At 42.1% G+C, this 21676-nt stretch overlaps 1 protein-coding gene across 1 annotated transcript; it reads left to right on the forward strand.

Moving 5' to 3' along the window:
• Positions 1-4238: 4238 nt before the first annotated feature.
• On the forward strand, positions 4239-19857 carry SAG (S-antigen visual arrestin). The gene is made up of 15 exons (XM_054166341.1): positions 4239-4350; positions 5339-5399; positions 5485-5529; positions 5796-5989; positions 7121-7180; positions 8270-8337; positions 8532-8667; positions 9012-9096; positions 10000-10072; positions 10987-11124; positions 11403-11480; positions 12165-12188; positions 12611-12675; positions 18508-18517; positions 19139-19857. Exons 1-15 carry the CDS (start codon positions 4252-4254, stop codon positions 19230-19232), a joined length of 1230 nt encoding a protein of 409 aa, XP_054022316.1. The 5' UTR covers positions 4239-4251; the 3' UTR covers positions 19233-19857.
• Positions 19858-21676: the final 1819 nt, after the last annotated feature.

Genomic DNA, 21676 nt, shown 5'->3' on the forward strand with positions numbered 1-21676 from the left:
CTAGTATTTTGACTGCTCCCTTGTTAAGCCAGTAATAAGAATTGCACACTTTAAAAACATGAAAACCCTTGTTGAGGATGATGTTCTCGTTCTTACTTCATGAAGCAAAGCCTTCAGCTGTTTAATGCATGAGTTTTGTACATAAGAGCCATCACTGACTGCTCTTCTGAATTCATAAGAAAAGAAAATCTCTCTCCAGCTCTTGGAAGTGAGAACTGTAGCAAAAAAAAATTCACATTGGCCTTCTGAAGCATTTCTGAAGACCAGATATTTTTATTTCTACCTGTTGCTGTGGCAGAAGGTCCATCCTGAAAAGGCACTGACCAAGTGTCCAGGTGACCTTGGTTACTGTGGAAAAGCAGATCACTAAATGACAAGTCAGCATGATGAATGATTATTAGGAGATTAATGTAATAAAAACTGCAAGCTCTGCTGAGGAGGATCAAAATGGGTTTAGTATCTCTATAATTTAGACTGTGTGTGGTTTTGTTACAGCATGGACATGTTACACAAAGAGTTGTTTTGCCTGCCGCTGCTGTTACAAACTAGGTTAATGCTCAAGGATATAATGGCTGGCTAGCTAAGACCTTAAGCATTTAAAGATTACAATTCCATAGCAGCAAGGTACATAGGAAATTCTAGTGACCAATTTCAGCTTTTTTGCTGTTGTTTATTTTATTCTATTGTCCTATTTTCTCCTTCAACCTGCAGAGGAGAAAAGTTACCTGCTGTGCAGAGGTGGCTCTTGCACTCTTTGCTAAAGATGGAGCTGCCTTTCACGTGGTTTGGGGACAGGTGTCCTTTAGGAAGCACATGTTCTGGAGAAGCTTCTCCCAAGGCCCTCTGAAGGATGTAGATACCCCCACCTCTAAGGCTCTTGGGGCAGTAGTGCATATAACAGGACTGCTTGTTCTTCTCCTAAAGGTTTAATAATCCTGTAATGGCAGCAGAAGAAACTCTTGACAAAACTAGCTTTCTCCTCTTTGCTTTTGTACTGTGTGACTGAATAAAATGTGTTGATTTTTTTGGGGTTAAGTTCTGGCCTCTCTTCATGACTTCCTACAGCCAGGTTGTGGATTTCTTTCAGCAGTACAGACACATGGCACATTTGTGCTTGCCAGAGTTGAACTGACAGTAGTGATGAAGCATTCCAAATAATCCCATCTGTAGTTAATAACATATTGCTGGAACTCAGAAATCACTGAAAGCTGAGGAACACCAGTTGTGCATTCATTGTTTTGAATAGTTTGTGTACCTAGGCCATACTATATTCAGACAAACATTGGTGATCTCAGACAAGCAGGTGTGACTGCAAGACTGCGTGAGCTGGAGGGTGGCAAGGGGAAAGGACATCACAGCATCTTTCTGATCAAGCTAGCAGGTGCAGCCCAGAGGAATGGTACTGCTGTTTATGCAGCTTGCAAGCCAAAATTTACATGTATTGTTATGTGTAATATCAAGACTAAATTCATGGGGCCAGGGGGGGAACTGTTCTTGGGACATTCACAAACAGAAAAAAGCCAAATTGAAATCTCTTTTCATCTCTTATATCTTGGATATTGTGCCTCATCATGAGTAAATTAAGGAAGGGAGATGTTCTAGCTGGTAACATACTGTTTTGCATCAGCCTGCCAATGGGACGTTGGTGTAGCAGTAACAGATAAACAGTTTGGTAATTAGGAGAATAAAGCATTATTCTGAATGTTTGGTAGTTCTTCATAATGGCACTGATATGTAAAGACTTGGTTTGCTGTTGTATAAACTCCCTTTTTCATAAATGGCTCTTATCTGTTCAGCTTATCAGGCCAGATAGCTTGCAGCCCCAGGAAAGAAATACTGGAGCTTTAGAATAAAGCTGCTTTCAGTAACCATCCTATGTAAGTCTGTAGTCTTTACAAAGCATGAGTGTGACACTCTAGGCCACTGACCATCTGAGCTTCCTTAGGTAATACTTCATGTTGCTGACTTAACCGCTTTCCAGTTGAATCTTAGCCCTGGTACAATATTTGTATTGGGGAAGGAGGATTAATTCTTCAAATCCTGGATGGACGCAACTAGAGACGTGTCTTCAAATCCTCTACAAATTGTCTTCCTTGTTTGCTAAGAGGTCAGTGATTCTCTCTGGTAGATGCAAAGAAGCCTAGGACATGGCTGCGTGGGGAATTAATCTTTCTTCAGTAGTTTAGGAGTTCATGTCTTTGTCCTGTGGCAGCTCCTGTGGCATTTGGAACAGAGCAAGGTATTTCATGTTATTCGTGGATCTGTTTGTTTGGCTCTGCAGCAGAGTAGGGTGTGTGTTCAGTGATAAATACTAGAATCCTAGAGTGGCTCACATTAGAAGGGACCTAGTGTAGCCTTGGAAAACTTAGCTGTGCTTTGTAAAAAATAGAAAGTCTTAATTAAAGATGTGTAAGTGTTTCTATGATGTCTACCCTACATTTTCTACAGCTTTCTGAAAAGGGAAGTATTTCCTTTTTTTACAATTGGGAGTGTGCAAATAGGCCCTAGAAACTGTTTTTACTCATGACAGTTTTAAAATGGGAAAGGAAGCAGAAAAATAGAATGGAAGCAAACTGTGAGGGCAGCCATGCGCTGTCTACCACAGCGTACTCAGTCACACAGGTCCAACAGAGACAAGTAAGAACAGGTTACACGTAGCATTGTCCTTTCCTGTTGCTGCTCCTCGACTTCAATCTTACATGGTTAAGGTTGTGCTGGGATCGTGCTGTCCAGTATTTGCCAAAAACCTTTTCCCTGTGAGTGCATTTAATCCTGTGAATCAGTTCATGTTGGTGATTCGAGAGCCTTCTGCAGCAGCACACTGTACTCTTCAATTTTGTGTTATGTGAGGAAATGCCGCACTTCATTTTGAAGTTGCTGCCTGAGCGCTTCAGTAGACACTATTTTATGACTTATGACAAAGTGAAAGACTCTCTGGTTTGTAGCACTCGGGTTTTCTGGACATCTCTTGTGTCCCTTTCAGTCCTTTTTTTTCTTTCCTTTTTGTTTGTTTGTTTTGTTTTGTGGTTGGGTGTTTTGTTTTCTTGTTCGTTTGGGTTTTTTCCCCCCTCTCTTTTCCCTGAAGAATCTCACTTTTTTCTTGGCTGCAAGTGGTTCCATACACCTCATATATATGTTGCCTTTATGGGCACGTATCCTGAACTGCTATCTTCTTAAGGTCCATTATATTTTGTGTTTGATGATACCCTGCAAATATTGAGTTGCCTTTGGTTCTGAAATGGGAAAATAGAGTAGGACAGATGAGTTCCCATTTTGGCTTTGATCTGACTCCTTACCAATACCCACAACTTTTCTAGGTCTTAGACATAGCCACTACATCCAAGAGGTAGAGATGTAATGGCTTCTGAACTGGTATAAATGGCATTCTGTTGTGTTCTTGATTTCCTAATAATTTCTCTGCTGAAGTCAAGACATTCTTCCCAAGTGATGCCAAGTATAATTTTGTCAAGACCGTAAATCGTATTTCCTTTGAGTGCAATACTCTTCACTTACTGTTCTAGAATATAGATTATTTCATCACTTGTCCAGTCTGCATCATGAAGCAGCCCTTCAACTAAAAATAGGTGTAGTTTTGGGAGTCCAGAAAAGCTTTGTGTCTATGGGCAGGCTAGTCAATCCTTATCTGAGCTTCTTTACATTCATTAAAGGATATGCCCAATAGCAAACGTCCCAGGACAGATGACACTGAGCTGTGGGATAATTGCAATGGTAAAAAAAGGCAACAAAAAACCCCAAACCAAACCAAACACATCACCACCACCTCTCCCTGCAAACAATCTAATCCCTGGAAGTAGCCAAACCCTGTATGTATTGATATTCTCTATTTCCTGTATTTTATCCCATTATTAATGAGTAAAATGTCTTTTCTTCTTACTTCATGGCAAATTAAATAAGCCTCTGATGACAAATCTCAAAGTCCCTTTTGAAAATCAGAGTACCTCATGTTAATTGTCTTTATTTGCACTCTTCCCACTTTCTTCACAAAATTATTCTCTACAAACCTCTCTGCAAAATCCCAGACTGCAACTTCTGTGCTGTACCTGAGTAGCTATTGAAATAGCCTTAGCCAGACTCTATGTACTGAACTATACCTGGGAGTAGAGTGCTTTACCCACCAAGTGTAATTCTGGTTTTATCTGCTCCACCTTTTTTTTTTTTTTGGTATCCTTCCCAGGACATTTTGAGGTAGAAAAGCTTCATTCACCCACAGTCACATACCCATCTTTGACCATGAGCTGCCCTGAGCCTCGAAAGGCAGGGATGAGTGGGAAGAGTCCTAGTTCTCCTCGGAAGCAAGTTATCTTTAAGAAAAGCAGTCGTGACAAAGGTGTAAGTACCACAGTACTGGGGTTATATAGGTATGAGTTTTACTCAGACTATAGAATGACTCAGTAGAAAGTTCTTTTCTGTTCCCACCACCACCACCACCTTTTTTTTCCCTTTCTGAAGAAGGCCCATAAAGTTTATTTAGTGACAATTTTGAAGGGAAGATATAAACAGAGTTTATAGGATAAGCTCCTCATGTATACAAGAGGACATGTATACAATCTTTCCTCTCCCTCCTCCTGGGTTGTAGTCCCGCTGGTAAATGTTTAGAACAAAGGTTTTTCCAACCTGATGGCACCAAAAATCGTGACATCTATACACAGGTAATTATGTTGTATTGAGAGTTGATAGATATCAGCTCTTCAGGACTATAGTCCTGAAGCATGTGAATAATCCTCTTGAGTCTGGTGGGGATTGTACGGCTGCTGGAAAAAAAAATACGCAACACACATTCATCAACACTTTGTAGTTCAGCCATCATCATACATAGAATACATAGAATGAACCAGGTTGGAAGAGACCTTCAAGATCATCGCGTCCAACCCATCAGCCAATCTAACACCACCTAAACAACTAACCCACGGCACCAAGCACCCCATCAAGTCTTCTCCTGAAAACCTCCAATGATGGCGACTCCACCACCTCCCCAGGCAGCCCATTCCAATGGGCAATCACTCTCTCTGTATAGAACTTTTCCCTAACACCCAGCCTGAACCTCCCCTGGCGCAGCCTGAGACTGTGTCCTCTTGTCCTGGTACTGGCTGCCTGGGAGAAGAGACCAACATCCGTCTGTCTACAACCTCCCTTCAGGTAGTTGTAGAGAGTAATAAGGTCACCCCTGAGTCTCCTCTTCTCCAGGCTAAGCAACCCCAGCTCCCTCAGCCTCTCCTCGTAGGGCTTGTGTTCCAAACCCCTCACCAACTTTGTTGCTCTTCTCTGGACTCATTCCAGCAAGTCAACATCCTTCCTAAACTTCATCTTCTCCCTACAGCTGACCATCTACCTTGGAAAGCGAGACTTCATTGACAATGTAGGGGATGTGGAACCTGTAGGTAAGTTCACAAGGTGCTGCCCTTCTTGCTCTCTCAACCCCAGTTACCCTTTATCAATCTTTTCTTATTTTTCCCTTTCTTTCAGATGGTGTTGTATTGGTGGATCCTGCAATTATCAAGGGGAAATCAGGTGTGAGGTTTTATGCAACATAGGCTTTAGAGATTGTTAGTCCTCTTTTGAAATGAGATGATGAGATAGAGCCTTTTTTTGTTTTAAGGGAACAAATGCAACTCTTCCCCAGTGAATGCTCAACATAATGTATGTTCTTACATATGGCGTGAATACTTACTGGGTTATACAACAGTGATCCTCTCTAGTGCAGGGGGATGTTACATCCCACCCTGGCTGCAGTGTTAGCCTGTTGCATGCTTTACCTGTTGTGTGCTTCTTTCCAGTGTATGTGTCCCTGACCTGTGCTTTCCGGTATGGCCAGGAAGACATTGATGTGATTGGTCTCACCTTCCGACGGGACCTGTTCTTCTCTCGAGTCCAGGTGTACCCACCAGCTGACAAGCCAGAGTCTCTTTCCCACTTGCAGGAATCTCTGCTGAAGAAGCTGGGGAAAAATGCTTATCCCTTTTTCTTTACAGTAAGTATCTCATAAGAGCCTCTGATCTTCTTCTCCTTGTCTGTTATTACCAGGCTACTGAAACCTAGCAATGGACTGAAGACATGGCTTAACAGTGAATTCATGCTATGCAAGGTTCCACTTCTGTGTGACAGGCAACATAACAATATTTTTTTTTCTTACTATCCTAAGTAGTAAAGCACAAGAAGATTCTACCTGTGTGTGAAAAGTGCTTTCCTTGAAATGGCAAGGAAACATGCAATGGCTTTGTACTAGCAACAGCCTTCCCCATTCCTGAGAGGCTGGAACACTTCACACCATTGCCCCAGTGCTCACAGTGGAAGTGCTATATTCTTTCTCTTTAACAATTTTATGGACCACACAAGCAGATGAAAACCTCTTTAATAGATGTTGTCAACAAATAACAGCTCATTGCCAAATTCTGATTCTGCCAGAATATGTTTCCAGTACTGTCAGTGACAGCATACCCTAGGAAGATCCAGGTTTGAAAACCACATGCTCTGGTATAGCAACAAAGAAGGCTTTGAATGATTCTACTAAATGAGATGTTACCTGCCATAATATTATTAACCACTCTGATACAATCTAGTGATCTTCAAGCTTCTGGAGGCTCTAATGGTGTGTTAGCACTCAGTCTCCATTAACAGCTCTGCAGACTTCCCAGTTGATGTCTGGAGTTACTGGTGCTGCAAACTGATACAGGCCAGTGGCTGGCTGAGCTTCATAGCCTGCTGTGCGCTGTGCTATGTCCTTGGATGAGGAGCCAGACGTTGCAGCCTCTACTCTTAAGATGTGCTTCTAGGGTTCTGTTGAAATGTTGTTATTATTTTTTTATATATATATTTTTAGATCAGGTGCTTCGTGTGCTTTGACTTATTTTTACCTTTTTTCCTTTTCTTTTTTTTTTTAAATACTTTCTTGACTCTTGGAGTATTTTGGAAGAGAGAAACTCGTTGATACAAGCAAGATAAGCCCCAGCATATTAAGACCCTTATCTTAGCCAGAATTTCAAAGGGCTACCACATTACAACAAGTGACCTGTTGTCTTTAGGATCGCTTTGTACCTTTTGTGAGCAATATATTAACTACACTGTGTAATGTTGCTTTGTGGTATTTTTCTCCTCCTCACAGTTTCCAGATTACCTGCCTTGTTCAGTCTGCCTGCAGCCTGCTCCTTGTGATGTTGATAAGGTGAGACCAATGGGACACCTGTATTTAATCATGTTTGAAGCAAGTCAGATGGAAAAAGTCATGTGAATTTATTTGGCTTGCCCGAGAGTACAATAAGGTGATACTGGATTTTACTGTGCCATGCCACCAATAGCAGGATCCTGGCTTTAGAGCTACAAGTGTGTGTCGTGGAACTGAAATTTAAATCCTCAGAATAAGAAAGGCATGGCAGCAAAAGTGCTAAATCTGCAATGCTTGTAGTTTCCTTAAGGGTACCACATGATTTGCAGGTTGGCTGCACATAAAATGCTTGTAGCTGTCAGGCTGCATGAGAGAAGAGAAGACTGAGTGTCTCAAATCTCACAGATCACTGTAAGACCTGCTTCTGAATTAAATGCAGAGAAGGGCTGGCTTACACATGTGTGTAAATAAAACAACCCCTGGTGTAAAAGTTACTACATCATACATTCTGCAAGGTTTAAAGTATTCCTTCTATACTTAACTGGATGCTTCTCTGAACAGTAGAGCTAGAATAACCAGCTGGGCAAGATGAGACACAGGTTACAGAATCCAGTGCAACAAGGATCAGCTGTGTTTTTTGCCAAGGAGTATTATTCTATCAAAACTCCTTGCATTAGTCTGTAGAGAGTTATCTGGGACTCACACAGATGTCCTGTGGTGGTATAAACCTGTTAAAGCAAAGGTCAGCTTGGCCTCATCACTCCTACTCTAGATGTTGAGAAAGAAACTGATCCTGAGTTAGATAGTGGTATTCCAAAGCAAATTCAGAAATTCAGTTCAGAAACCCAAGTTGGACTCAAGAGCCTCACAAGCTGGTTAGTCTTCTAACCTGTAGCATGCTGTAAACTCTATAGCACTGGTCTCTCAGAAGGCCTTCTAGGAGCAGGGAACTGAGCCACATTTATCAGTGGCAGAGTAGAATGGATAGATGCTGCCACATCAGTTGTTAGGGATAGAATAATAGGAGATCAGAAGAATTTGCAGTTGGCAGGAATCTGCCACTTTCTGGTGTACAGAAAGATATTTAAACATCTGTAGATACTCTTGGTTTCTGACACTGATTTCACAGCTGTCCTCTCTCTCTGGCAGAGCTGTGGGGTGGACTTTGAGGTGAAAGCTTTCTCCACAGAGAATGTGGAAGAGAGAGTTCATAAGAGGTAACAGATTGTGTGTGTCTGTCCTCATCTTTGCCCTTCTTAATGGGGGTGGGTGGTCCAGTAATGCACCTTGGTTGCTTGCTCAAGTTGCTCCATTTGCCAATGGCCTTCTTGGGTGTAAGCACATATGAATGCAGAACTCAGGCCTCAGCCAAGCACAAAGCACCACCATGTTGTCCTTTGCTGCTTCCCAGGAACTCTGCACGTCTGCTGATCCGTAAGGTGCAATATGCTCCAGAAAAGCCAGGACCCCAACCTTGTGCAGAGACCACCTGGCAGTTCTTCATGTCCAACAAGCCATTACACTTGAAAGCTTGCCTCAGTAAAGAGGTGAGAAGTTTGCCTTTAGCAGTGGACTTGATAGTACTGATGCACCAATATGCATTTTGCTGTCCAAAGCAGCTACTTTTGTATTATTCAGATGATCACAGCTGAGAATGACTTGTCCAAGCACTCAGGGCCTCCCTTGTAGTTCTGTAGTTACCCTTCAGGAAGGGTGGGACCCTATTTCCAAACACATTTGAGGCTAGATTGAAGGAAGGGTCATGAATCATTGCTAGGGGTCATCTTGCCTTTTCTGGCCTCTTGAGGAAATTTAATCTGGAGGGACTAGAGTGGTTTGGAGCTTGGGAGAAACCTCTTGACTGGGTTTCTGAACGTTGCATTCCTTCTAGGTGTACTACCATGGTGAGCCCATTCCAGTCACTATCACCATCAACAACAGCACAGAGAAAACAGTGAAGAAAATCAAAGTCCAGGGTATGGTTTTACTGTTGTTTGGGATTCTTTGAAGTGAAGAAGATTGAATGGTGAGAGGACTGAGAGACAGAATGTTGCCTGCAAACAATTTAAGCAGGCACTCTGGGGCAAGTCAGGAATTTATCCTGTTGCTGTCTCTTTGCTGTTCATGGAGTAAAACACTGCAGCTTTTTCCCTAATTCTCATGGTTAGTCATAACTTCGGGTGCCAGTATGCCCCCTCTAGTAAAGAAGAAGGGTCTGGTATCTGCAATTGGACCTGTGGAACACAGTCTGAGACATAAAGGGTGAGAAAGAGAATGCAGGGAGGGAACAAAATTGCTGAAGTGTACAAAGCTCTGTAACAGAGAAAGTCGGTTCAGTACCAGTCTTCAGTGCACTGTCTAAAGTATTTTTAGGCTAATAAAACTCTGTCAGGCAGGAAAAGACCTTGTTGGTCCCCGGATTCTGTCCTTACCCTTTTTGGTGTTTGATTGAAGAATATAAGCCATTTATTATCAGAGGTTCTTGACTATAGTCTGGCTAGTGATGGTATCTCCTGAATGCAAATGCATGGGAGATACCAGACACCATAGATAAAAGTTCTTAGAAAAGAAAGAGGGAGATCTTTACAATGGAAAGACAAGGTTCCTGAGGGAAAACCATGGCTTATTGATTTTTTGCAACCCCCAAATCTAGGTTGTGGGTGCCATTCAGGGAGGACAGACTTTGACCATTTGTGTGCTGTAGGTCTCTTTCCAGGTCGGCCTGTCTGACCTGGTGGTCCCTTCAGGCTCTAAATGGATGGGTTTTCCTGCTGTCCTCATCATGTCTTCCATCCCTGAGACCCAGCAGAGAGCAGGCAGCTATGTCAGTTCTGATGTGTACACACAATTGATTGTCTGCTTTCTCCCTTCTCACTCAGTGGAACAGGTTGCCAATGTGGTTTTATACTCCAGTGACAGCTACACAAAAGTGGTAGCTGCTGAGGAAGCACAGTGAGTGAATGCCCTGTTTATCCCTTCTTGCTCCTTCATACCCTTTCAATTATCCTCCTCCACAGTAATGGAGGTACTCCTAGTTATAGTCTAGCAGTTGCCTGCTGTCACAGTGCTCTCATCTCTCCTCTCACCTTGTTTGTGTGTCCCCCAGTCCCCCACACCACCCATACTATCTGGATCTTTCCATGTAGCCAGCAGGGACCCTGCCCAACTTTTCAGAGAATGGAGAGATTGTAGAAGAGGTTTGAGGAGTAATTACCTACTAGAAAAGCTTAGCAGGGGCTGTGGAAGGCTTCTCATTGCTTGAAGTCTTTAAATAGAGTTGCAACCGTTTTCTGAAAGGTGCTGCTGTTTGACTGGGAGTCATGGATGCTCTAGCTTAAGGCCAGTCTTTTCCACACTATTTCTTTACTTTTGGCTTTAGAAAGCCCATGAAAACCTTGAGATCCTGACATTGTGTAAAATCACTTCCTCTTTTGCACTCCACTGTCATTGCAGCATTGAGCTTTGCTTTGTTTAATTTGTTAGAAGGGTTTGACACACCCAGGCACTTCATGTTTTTCTGATGCTTTGCTCTGTATCTTGAAGACACGTTTTCTATTGTCTTCTCAACTAGGATTCATTTTGTCCAGATTTGGAGATTTGCATCTTAGTTTTGACTTACTTTAGAAGTCTGCCTTAATGTGAAATCAATTACTTTCTGCATGTGTTTGTTCCTCTCTGCTGATTATAAAGGCAATTTTTGTACTAGCTTCAATGTAGACATCTGCATTGTAGACAACTAAATTTGGACAGATAAATTCCACTCCTTTTTGACAGCTTTGTAATCTGTTTGGAAATTCTCTTTGTTGGGTGTGTAATGCAAATCAGAGGGTATAGCTTTCCTCCTTTCACCTGCTACTTGCTTTCAGGGAGAAGGTGCAGCCAAACAGCAGCCTAACCAAGACACTGACACTTCTGCCCTTGCTAGCAAATAACCGAGAGACACGGGAAATAGCTCTGGATGGAAGGCTTAAGGATGAGGACACCAACCTGGCTTCTAGTACTGTGTGAGTAGAATTTTCAGTGGTCCCAGGTAGTGGAGGGTTCTAAAGACGTCAGAGACACTTCTCTCAGGAGTTTGTAGGTGTAAATGCATGCCCATATGGGTACCTCTACCCTGCATTACTTAGCCTATCATATTCATTCAGGATGAATAGTGGTGATGAGCTGGAGATATCCCTCAGGCTCTGCTCAGTCACTTTCAGGAGAATGGAGTCTTCACCTCATTCCTGTTCCAGGTTGTTGCTGTGTTGCACCCCTAACCCTACTGTGTTCTCTCTGGTAGTATTAAGGATGGAATAGACAAGACAGTGATGGGGATTCTGGTTTCCTACAAGGTCAAAGTGAAGCTCACTGTTCCAGGGTAAGAGTACCAGACTTTTTGCTACATCTGCATAAAGACAGGGGAGCGTGTGTACTTCATTGATGAGTGGGGAGATGGCAGCACAGTCCACTCCAGCAGAAAGGACACGTGGTAGAACGTCAGGCTGCCTGTAAAGCACAAGATGCTATCCAGAGAAACCTGTCCTGAGCCAGAGTGGTTAGGTTACCTTCCATAGATACCATCTGACTTTCTTGTTCTCCCAGAGCAGAAGGCAGAGACATCTGCCTGAGAGTCATAACTACTGTAGCTCAGGTTCTGTACTGAGCCAACCTCTGGGAGAAGATGATGTTACCAGTGTACAGCGCAAAAGAGGACAAGAATAAAAACTTCCAGTTGATGATAGTTGATGATATCCTCTTTTCTAGTAAAAAAAAAACGAGTCACTGATTTACCTGCCTTCTGTGCTACTCTGATTGCCCTTGCCCTCTGGCTCTCAGAAAGCACCCATACCCAAAACTTGATCAGGAATTCAATAGAGTCTTTCTCCATCCATGGGAAGGACATGAACAATTAAAATTACCTTTTTAAAAAACAAGTGTATCTGGATGTTATGTTTTGTGGCAAGTGGAAAAGACTATATGAGGAAGGTAATTTTAATAGTCCACGGGTAAACCAGCACTTGATAGTGCAGCACAATGTTTTTCTCCTTGTTTTCTTCTGTAGCATGCTGGGAGACCTCACTTCCAGGTAAATGTCATCTTTTTTTAAGGACCATGTAGTTATAGTTGTGAATTCATCATTTTATCCTCTTTCTTATTCCTTGGCCACCTCCCTAAAAAAAATAATTAAAACCAAACCAAACAACTCTCCCTTAAACTGATACAAGTAAGAAGCCTGTGCATTCAGCTGTGAAAATGAAGCAATTGCAAAAATTGCTTTGATTTTATGTACATGTAAGTACAGTCAGTACATAATAAACTCAGTTTATTGACGTGAATATGCTTGGGACATTTGTGGAGAGATCAGAGTTTAACTCATTTTGAGGGGAAAATTATGATTAGACAAAGACAAAAGAATGGGTGAAGCTGGAGTTCAGGGCCTGGGCTGGCCTGAGGTGGGGACTGAACCAGACATGAATGGATCTGATGCATTCTCTCTTCTCCTTAAAGCGAAGTGGGCACGGAACTGCCGTTTCGTCTCATGCACCCCAAACCTGAGGAAGAGAACCCAGCAGGTCAGTTATGCCTGGTTTTTTTCCTCCTATTGCTTAGGTGGAGTCCTACATTTCAAGGCTTACTATGGTTTGCTCCACAGGACACCTTTAGGATCTACCAGACTCCAGTAGAGGGGCTTCTCTGTGTGTGTATATATCTGTATGCATGTGTATGTATATATAGATATTTGTATATCTCAACCTCAAGGCACCAAATAAAGGGAAGGAGAGATGCTAAGATGGGAGGAAGTGGAAATGGGTTCCATTTTTATCTTTGGTCCATGGAATCATAACTCAAGCACAGGGAGTTGAGGAAGTCAAATTTCATGACTACTGTGCAAAATGTTCTGAATTAAAGAGCTAGCAATTCTCAGCCAGCTTCTAATATAGTACAAAAAATAATCTGTCATAGAAAACATCAAAGGCACATGAGCACTGTAAAAAGGAAAATACTTCTAAGCAAAGTCAGGAGGTGATAAAACTGTTTGTGATTTAGGATGTCCATTATCTTCATGTGGTCTTTATGTTCAGTGGGTATCTGAGAGGAATATCTCTTCAGAGTCAGGTCAGTAAATGGAAGTGTGGGCCCTTTAAAGCAGTGTAAGGAGCTAGCTTTTCCCAAGCATGTCAAGGTTTGGGATCAGATTCCAAAACTGCAGCCTGTCTTGAGCATCTGTGTTCTTCTCCCACTTCCTCAGGCCCTGGCTGTCTCTATTCTTCAAGGTGAAACCGCAAGGTGCTCACACTAAATCAGAAGCTCCTGTACAGCATCTGAAGCGGCTATTGAACACAAAACATTATGCCAGCCTTTTGATACTGGGGCTGTTAGAGAGGAGTGATCTTCTCCTGCCCTCAATATCTGGACAGAGTTTCATAGGCTTCAAACAAAAAACCATGGCTGCTTCTGTGCTGCTTATCTTTTCTGTCAGCTCTATCTTTTCTGTCGGCTCTAACTTAGGTTAAGCTGCTGTTTCTAAGAAGCATTAGAAAGGAGTGACTTAAGTCCTTATTGTGCAAAATTGTTGGAGGAATTAAGAGTGAGCAATGAGAAGAGAGATTGGTGATTTGCTCCACACTCATTTGCTCTGCATGGGAATTGATGTTTGCTAATTATAGATGTGCTGGAGTAGCCAAAGGTAGGTTTCTTCACTGCTGTGAGAATTGCACTGCAGGAAACTAATTTTCACTGGGAAATGTCCTGCTGTGAGCTGTGCCAGCCTGGCCTCTTAGCACAGACACAGAACATGCTCATATGAGAAGTTTTTTGTGCATGTTCCAGCCCCTTCAGAGTAGCACAATAGTCTCAGAGTCATCTTGGGACAAAACACAAAGTCTACTCCCCTCTCACTGCTTTTCTGCTGTGGATGTAGAGGAAGCAGCCACATCACCAAGGAGTAGAGCAGGATTCTGCATGCTGGCCAGAGCTGTCCTGTGAGAAGAGAAGCTGCTATGAAGCAAACAGTTTTGTTGGCATAGCTGTGCCTATGCTGTGGCTTTCTCTTTTGTGTCACGGGTCAGTGAAGCTCTGACAGCAAAACGCTGACATTGCTGCACGCTTGAACGTGACCTCAAGTGTGTGTCTCGTTGTAGGAAAGCCGCTTTGGCAAGGGTCTTCTGTGTCGTCTGGTGGCTTGTACATACTGAGGCATTTCCCTCAGGCTTTCGTGTAGCAATCCCCTTGTCGAGGAACTTAGAAGCGGGCTGGGGCTAGCTCCAGTAGCAGTGGCTGGTGAGGGCCATCTAGCGTCAGTGCAAGCCTCCCATGGCAGTGTGGGTGGGACAGCCCAGAGCTGCACAATATGGTGCTTTCGTGGGCACAGAGAAAAGCTTGAAAACTTCATCTAAGGATCATCCAAAAGCTTAGGTAACTGTAAAGTATTTCACATTTTGAGAATGTTTTTCATAAGACATTTCCTTTTGTTAACAATGCCACAAATCCCTTTCTATTCCTTATGCTTCAGTCAGATGATTCTCACAGAAGCATTTGTAATACGAGGAAGAATGGAAGGCAGACAATTCTCCCTTCTAAGATCATTTCAAAGGAGAGCTGACACACTCACTTATATAATGCACTCAAAAGGATGTGGGCAGCAGACTTTACAGGGGAAATGGAGAGCTGCAATATTTCTCAGATCACTTCCCCCAACACATCCTCTTACCACAGCCCACATATTGTTTGCTACATTGAAGTCTTCTAGGAGCATGCTGTCAGAAGGCAGCTAGGGTTCATCGGTTTTGTAGAGATGGAAACTGCGAGTTTCTTAAACATAGAAATAATTGTAGGTAGTTTCAGGAGCTTATCTATGAAAAAGCCCTAACTCAAGAAATAAATGCCTTCTCTTAAAAAAAAAAAGGTACTGTAACACAACAGAAAATTCCTCTGAAGCCTGCACAGATGACTTGAAAACCATGATGGAACGCGGTGTCTGAGCTCATTACAGGGAACAAAACAGTCTTCCACATGAAGCTGGTAAACTGAAACTCTTTCTGGCTTTACTGGCCTGTAGTTTTCCATGCACTGTGCCTAATTGCTCTCTCCAATTAGGAGTTCATGCTTTTAAAATTTTTATTCTACCACCTTCTCTCAAACTCCAGGAAATGAAATGTGTTTCATTAGTGCAATACCACTTAATTTGGAATCAAGCAAATCAAGACTTAATTGCAGATGTGAAGCTTCAACAAGCAGTGTTTAGACTCTCAAAGGCCCCACAAGACAGAATTTTGTTTTGTTGGCTTGTTCAGCAGCCTCCACAGTGGGTGTAAGCAGGCATGCATGCACAGGGGATTTTGAGACCACTCCTCTTCTTTTTCCATTCCCTTTTGTTTTTACTGATGAGTCAGTAGTAACCAGTTTGCCTATTGCACCTCCTTGCTTACTTGACTGTCACTTCATCTAAGATACAGCTGGGAGAAAGGAAAGAAAGTCAAAGTAAGCATCTTACAGAGTCAAAGCTAAAGTGAAATTTAAAAAATGTCATGTAGTATGATTCTTCCTTGTCTTGGGTCAGTATCCTTTTCCTTTCTCTAGCCAACATGATTTATGTCCAATGTAAATCATGTGTAGCATCAGTATATTTAATCATGCACAGCTGATTTGGATGCAGAGCGCCTCAGAAAGATAAGCTGCTCAAGAAGATGGTTTAATTTTTTTAGGGACAAACTGGGACAAGTGTGGTCACCTATTGTGTACAGCAGTTTGCTTTGTTTTGTCTGTGAGCAAGCTCTGGAGTATTCATCATTCAGTAAAAAGCAGGTCTGTCAGAGTGCATGGTTACTGCAGATTGATCTTTCTTTTCTGTGCCTGGAGGAGACAAAAAAGGAACAGTTTGCTGCCTTTCCTTTCCCCTGTTTATTTATAGCTTCCTTGTCTTAGACTTCTTGTAGGCCAGCATTTGCATGTTTCATATGTGTTGGTTTTACATCTGTTTTTGGACCCACGTGGTTCACAGGTCGCTATTTTTAGACAGAGCAGCTCCTGTCACATTGGCAGTCTGCCTTTTTTGCCTGTTGACAAAAATGTGTAGCGATCTGGTTTTTTTAAAGACAGATTCAAAATGGGTTGTGTCTCTTCATGCTTCCAAGACCTTTTCTGGTCATTATTTAGTCCAGAAGCTCCTGCTGTTTTTTCTCAAGACAGTGGTCTCAGCATGAGTTCTTTGGTCTGGGGTTTTCCTGCCCTTCTCCTGATGCTTTACATTTTGTGGGCCTATGTCTTGGACTAGCCTTTGTTTTGGCTGCTGTTCAACAAACTGTCATTAGTTTGCTCCCTTGTTCAAACCAGTCCTTTCATGCAAGGTTAAGAAACCCATAAATGTTGTGTCCCTTTGATAGTAAAGCTGTACCTGCCCGGTATTGGTATTGTAACTTCCAGGAATTAGTGAATTTTTAAAGCACTTCAATGTGTTGAAAAATAACACAGCCTACTCCTTTTTTTTTCCTTTTCTTTTCTTTTTTTTCCCCCTCCCTTTAAAGTTGAGAGGTTAGAAGCAGTCTTACAATGAAAATTACCATATGCCACAATTTTAATTATATGGAATCACTTCTGTGGCTGCATAATAAAAGCATACAGAAAACCTTCTGCAGAGTGTATGGTGACATTCTGGAGCCTCACTGATCTTTGAACACAGCCCTCTCCCACGTCAAGCCTCAAAGCAATTGCTAGCATGCCAGTTAAAACAAGAAAAGCTCTATCCATTTTCAGGTGCCTGAGAATTTTTCAGTGTTATAATGTTAAATAAGCCACAGGACAGCAAGAGAACTATGTGAAGTGGGGCTAGGATTTAAATGTAGACATTTAACAAGTGTATGGGATATAGTATAACAGCCTGTAGATTAAAGTCTTGCATCTCTGAATGTAATCTTACATCTGAGATGTATGATAAGCATTACTCTACTGCCACACTACCTATGTATTGATTCAGTAAGCTATGAGAAAGGGTTAACAGATGTAGAGATGTGGTGCTGAGGGACATGATTTAGTACCAGACTTGGGAGAGTAAGATAATGGTTGAACTCGATACTTTTAAAGGTGTTTTGCAACCAAAACAATTCTGTGATTCTATTCTGTGATTTACCTGACAGTAAAGTAATGCCCAAGTGAAACAATACCTATTTCCTCTCCTCAATACCTGCTTTAAGATTTGGCATGGGTGAGTATCTCACTCAACTTTACCCACATCAGTGATGTCACTGTTCCCACAGTAATGAATGTATTTCAAAGTGGGGAAAGAGCTGACTATGTAAAGAATAAAAACTGGATGAAAAATGAAATGAGAATGATGCTTTGTGTATTGGAAAATCTAAAAGTTCTACATATTTAATTTTAAATCCATCTCAAGCATGCATGTCCTGAGACCTTCCAGACTTCCTCTTGGCTTCTGTGAGAGGAGTAAACCATTCTTTCTGAGTGTGAACAGATACCATCATGAATATCATCTTTACATGATCCATCCTTTAAGGCATTTTGGCTAGAGTGGCCCCACTGACATACTTTCAATGCTGATCTTTCCAGCAGTGTTGGTTGCCACTTGTTGTCTTTGATTTTAGTGTGTGCTGTGGGTGGGACTTCTCTGGGTAGTAAGTTATCCAGTCACTGAAGCACGTCAGATCCCTGATGATGACGGCCTAGGTGTGCTTTGCTCCCTGACTTAAATTCATGGGAAGTAAGCCACGGAAGTGACTGTTACTTGCTAAAGATAAACTGTGAGAACCAAAAAATCCCTGCCCTGCTTTGCATCACTGCAATACAGTCTGTTCTGTTTATTTTAGGCTGTGCTGAAACAGCTTCCAAAAGGAATCCTGCTAGCAAGCAGGATTTGTTACAGTGTGGTTAGCAAAGATCCCATTAAAGAAACTCAGATGCCAAAGGTCTTGGGATTTTATTTAGGGAAAGATGAAATTGGGAGTATTGCCTCAAGTGCATGACCTATCTAATGAGAGACCACCTAAGCCCTTCTGTATCCTGACCTCTGGTTTTAATAACTTCATGTTTATTGAGCAAGAACATCATCTTCTCATCAGCTGACTACTTAAATTACAGTGACAGACCACTTAAGGCTAACATCATGTCACGCAAGTTCTGTCATCTCTGAGTAGAAGTGTGTGCACAGATGCCTCTCACAGCTGTGACTTCTAACAAGCCCTTCTGCAGTCTTGGGCAGCTTTGCTACAGTGCTTTTCCATTCAGGAGATCAAGTTTTGCTTCATGAGGTGCACATACACACATTTTGAGGCTTTCTGGAATTCTCCTTGTATAGCTGCAAATCTCTTTTATCTTCTCAGTTTATAAATTTTCCACTGTTCTAACTACTTGGTTTATTTTTTTCCTCCTTTACTGCCTGCTGATGACTGCAGGGAAGGATGGGTAAGTTTCTTTTAATATTTTACATTCTAGCTTCAGTGGTGCATTGACTCTCAAAAACTCCTTGAAACTGCCCAAAAATCTACAGTGTTCACTGAGTATGAGCTTAAATCCAAAGTAAGTTACTGTCCAACTGCTGTCAGTTGAACAGCAATGACTGACCATGCAAAACTAGTTTAAATGAACATGTTTTGCCTCATAGTTGGAGGGAGATGTGTGTGGTCAGCTGATGATCTGTATCTTTAAGTTTCAGGAACTCAGTAGGTTTGACCATGTGCCCCTATGTTAGTACAGAAGGAATAAGGATGAAAGGTTTCACATTTTATTTCCAGACAAAGACCCCTTTCAGGCTGTAGACTATTCAGATGGCTGGAATAGATGTGATTTGGTACAGATTAAAACTTCCTCAGTTTGCATCCTGACTTGCTCAGTCAAGTACTGTTCATACTGATAGCATCCTATCAATAAAGATGGTGCCTAACCCAAATCCCTTTAAAGACAAAGGAAACATTACTAGAGTCTGTTCCAGGCTTCTCTTCTTCCTCCTATATGTTGCCTTTAGTCTGCTAGTATAAAAAAAATTGCTAATGTGTTTTTGAAAGACCTGTGTTTCTTCCATTTCAGTGAAGCAGAGCTGGTATTTGAGGAGTTTGCTCGTCAACAACTAAAAGATAGGACTGATGATGAAGATAAGGATATGCCTTCAACTGATGAGTGACTAAAAGAACAAGCTGCCAGAGGAGCTATGCAGTCTGGCATCACTTAGAAATTTAGGACCTAGGTTTTTAGTGAACTGCGTGTTCTCAGATCATGCATAGATCAGGCCTGAGATCAATGAATCTCTATTGCTTCTTAGAAGTTTCAGCTCTAGAACAACGCAGCAAACTCAAACCCTGATGCTTACTCTAGCTACCAGAGAAGGCTGCCTTGCCATTACTTCTGTTTTGAGGGCTACCTGAAGGTTGGTTGCTTTCACCACTTATGAGAGATTAAATGATGGCTTGTTCAGCCTGCCTAGACTTACTGGTGTCAGAGTTCCTGACTTTGGAATGCAAATCTGAAAGGCTGGCTTGCAGACTTTAGTGGTTCACTGAAGTTTCTCAACAGATTCTACAAAACTGATTTTATTTCCTTTTAGCTGCTTTTGCATTTGTGCTTTACCCAACTGCTCTAGAGAATATTCTCAATGCTTGCACTGCCCCTCTGTGTGGCTTGCATCCAGTTTCTGTACCACTATATGTCTTGCAAGTCATCTTCCACAGCAGCTATAATGCTGAGATACAATGTTTGTTCTCTAGCAATATTCTTAACAATCACATTATTAAAGATGAGAGAAATGTGCACTCTCCACGTATTCCTTAACAAAGCTCTCTACATACCACTCCAGAGAACTGCTAGTTCAGACCCATCCTATATTTAATCTAGCTTTCTGTCAGCACAAGTGCTTCAAAAGAGTGTGCAGTAAAATTCAGGAATTATGGGGTACCCTGCCCTGAGGTGTCTTTTTCAACATCCATCTGCAAGAGATCATTTTATGCTCTAAGAAATGAGATTGTATTTTGCAAACTCTGTTCCTTTGTTGTTTACATGGGTCATGAGAATATCCAGATAATCTCGTCACTTTCTGAATGTCAGTTATATTTTGGCTGAAGTGAGTGGCAGCAGCTAATTACAATTAGTGGGCACAACAACTGGTGTTTTCTTTTTTTGGTTTTGCTCTAAACCTGCTTTTCAATGTTTAAATTCCCTGTAACATCTGAGTGCAGGGCCTGCACTTATTCATATAAACTCATTTCTCACTCTGTGCACCAGAAAATGGCATTAAGAATTTCCCACCTGTATCTTAGTTAACAATAATGTGCTTTCTAACAGAGAAGAAAATGAGGGACACATTTTTTGAGATGCCTATTTCATCCTAGTGGGAGCAGGGCTCATGGTGATAGCCTGCTGTAAGCACAGCGTACTTCCCTCCTGCTTCAGACTGCAGAGGCTGCACAAACCCAGAGAGGTGGTAGATTTCTGGAACCATTCCCGGTCAGGCTGGTCTAAGTAACTTGATCTAGCTGAAGATGTCCCTGCTCACTGCAGGAGGCTGGACTAGAGAACCTTGAAAGGTCCCTTCCCACCTAAACCATTCCATGATTACAAGCCCTGCTTATACAGATGGTTCAAAGGCTTTATAAGTGGCCTCTAACACTTAGAAATAGTTTGGGTTCAAAGTAAAGCCTTCTCCTGTTTTGTCTCTGTAAACTGGTCTTGATTAAGATGCTGAAAGCAGTGAATTAAGACCACAGCTGATTTCACAGCTCCACCAGTGTTCACCTAATACTGCCTGTCAGTGTGTTTGGCTACATTAGTCACAGCTCTCTTACCTCATATGAAGTTGCCAGAGGTAGTATGTTTGCTCTGCTCTCTCTGAGCACTGCGTGCTTGGTTGCTAAAGGAATCCTGTGGCCCTTTCCAGATGTTCATAGTCACTACAACTTCTGTGTGATTTCAACTTTGAGTTTGGGAGGGGGAAGTTAGGTATTAGCACTTGTAGTTCTGGGAAGGCTTTTCTATTGGTTGCCATAGTATTTTTATTACTAATTTCTTGGTGGCTCAAGAAGAACACATGGGTACAGTAAGGTTGAAAAGACTGCTGGCTGCAAATATGCTGGTCTCAGAGAGCTGGTGTTCAGGAAGTCCTTTAAGGATGCCAATGTGGGGGGAGGGGGAGAGACGAGGTTTGGAGGCAATGTATAACACTCATAGAATCATAAAATTGTTTCAGTTAGAAAAGACCTTTAAGACCATGAAGTCCAACCATTACCTAACTCTACCAAATCTGGTGCTAAACCATGTTCTCCATCACCACATCCCTGTGTCTTTTAAAAACCTCCAGAGCAATCTTGCAGTCTAGCTTCAAAGTGTGACATCCTCTACAGAGGTGTTCCTGGGTACCAGATCTGTAAGTATGAGACTAGCAAACTTAGAGGGCTTATTCCTGTTACTTTTAGAATCATAGAATCATTAAAGTTGGAAAAGACCAAATCCAACTCTTAACCCAACATCTTGTCTGTGTTTTTTTTAACATCTCCAGGGATGGTGACTCTACAACCTCCCTGGGCACCCTGTTGCAATGCCTGGCCACTCTTGCAGGAAAGAAATTTTTCCTAATAT

The sequence above is a fragment of the Dryobates pubescens genome, chromosome 13 (assembly GCF_014839835.1).
Source record: "Dryobates pubescens isolate bDryPub1 chromosome 13, bDryPub1.pri, whole genome shotgun sequence".
In the NCBI taxonomy this organism is placed as follows: domain Eukaryota; kingdom Metazoa; phylum Chordata; class Aves; order Piciformes; family Picidae; genus Dryobates; species Dryobates pubescens.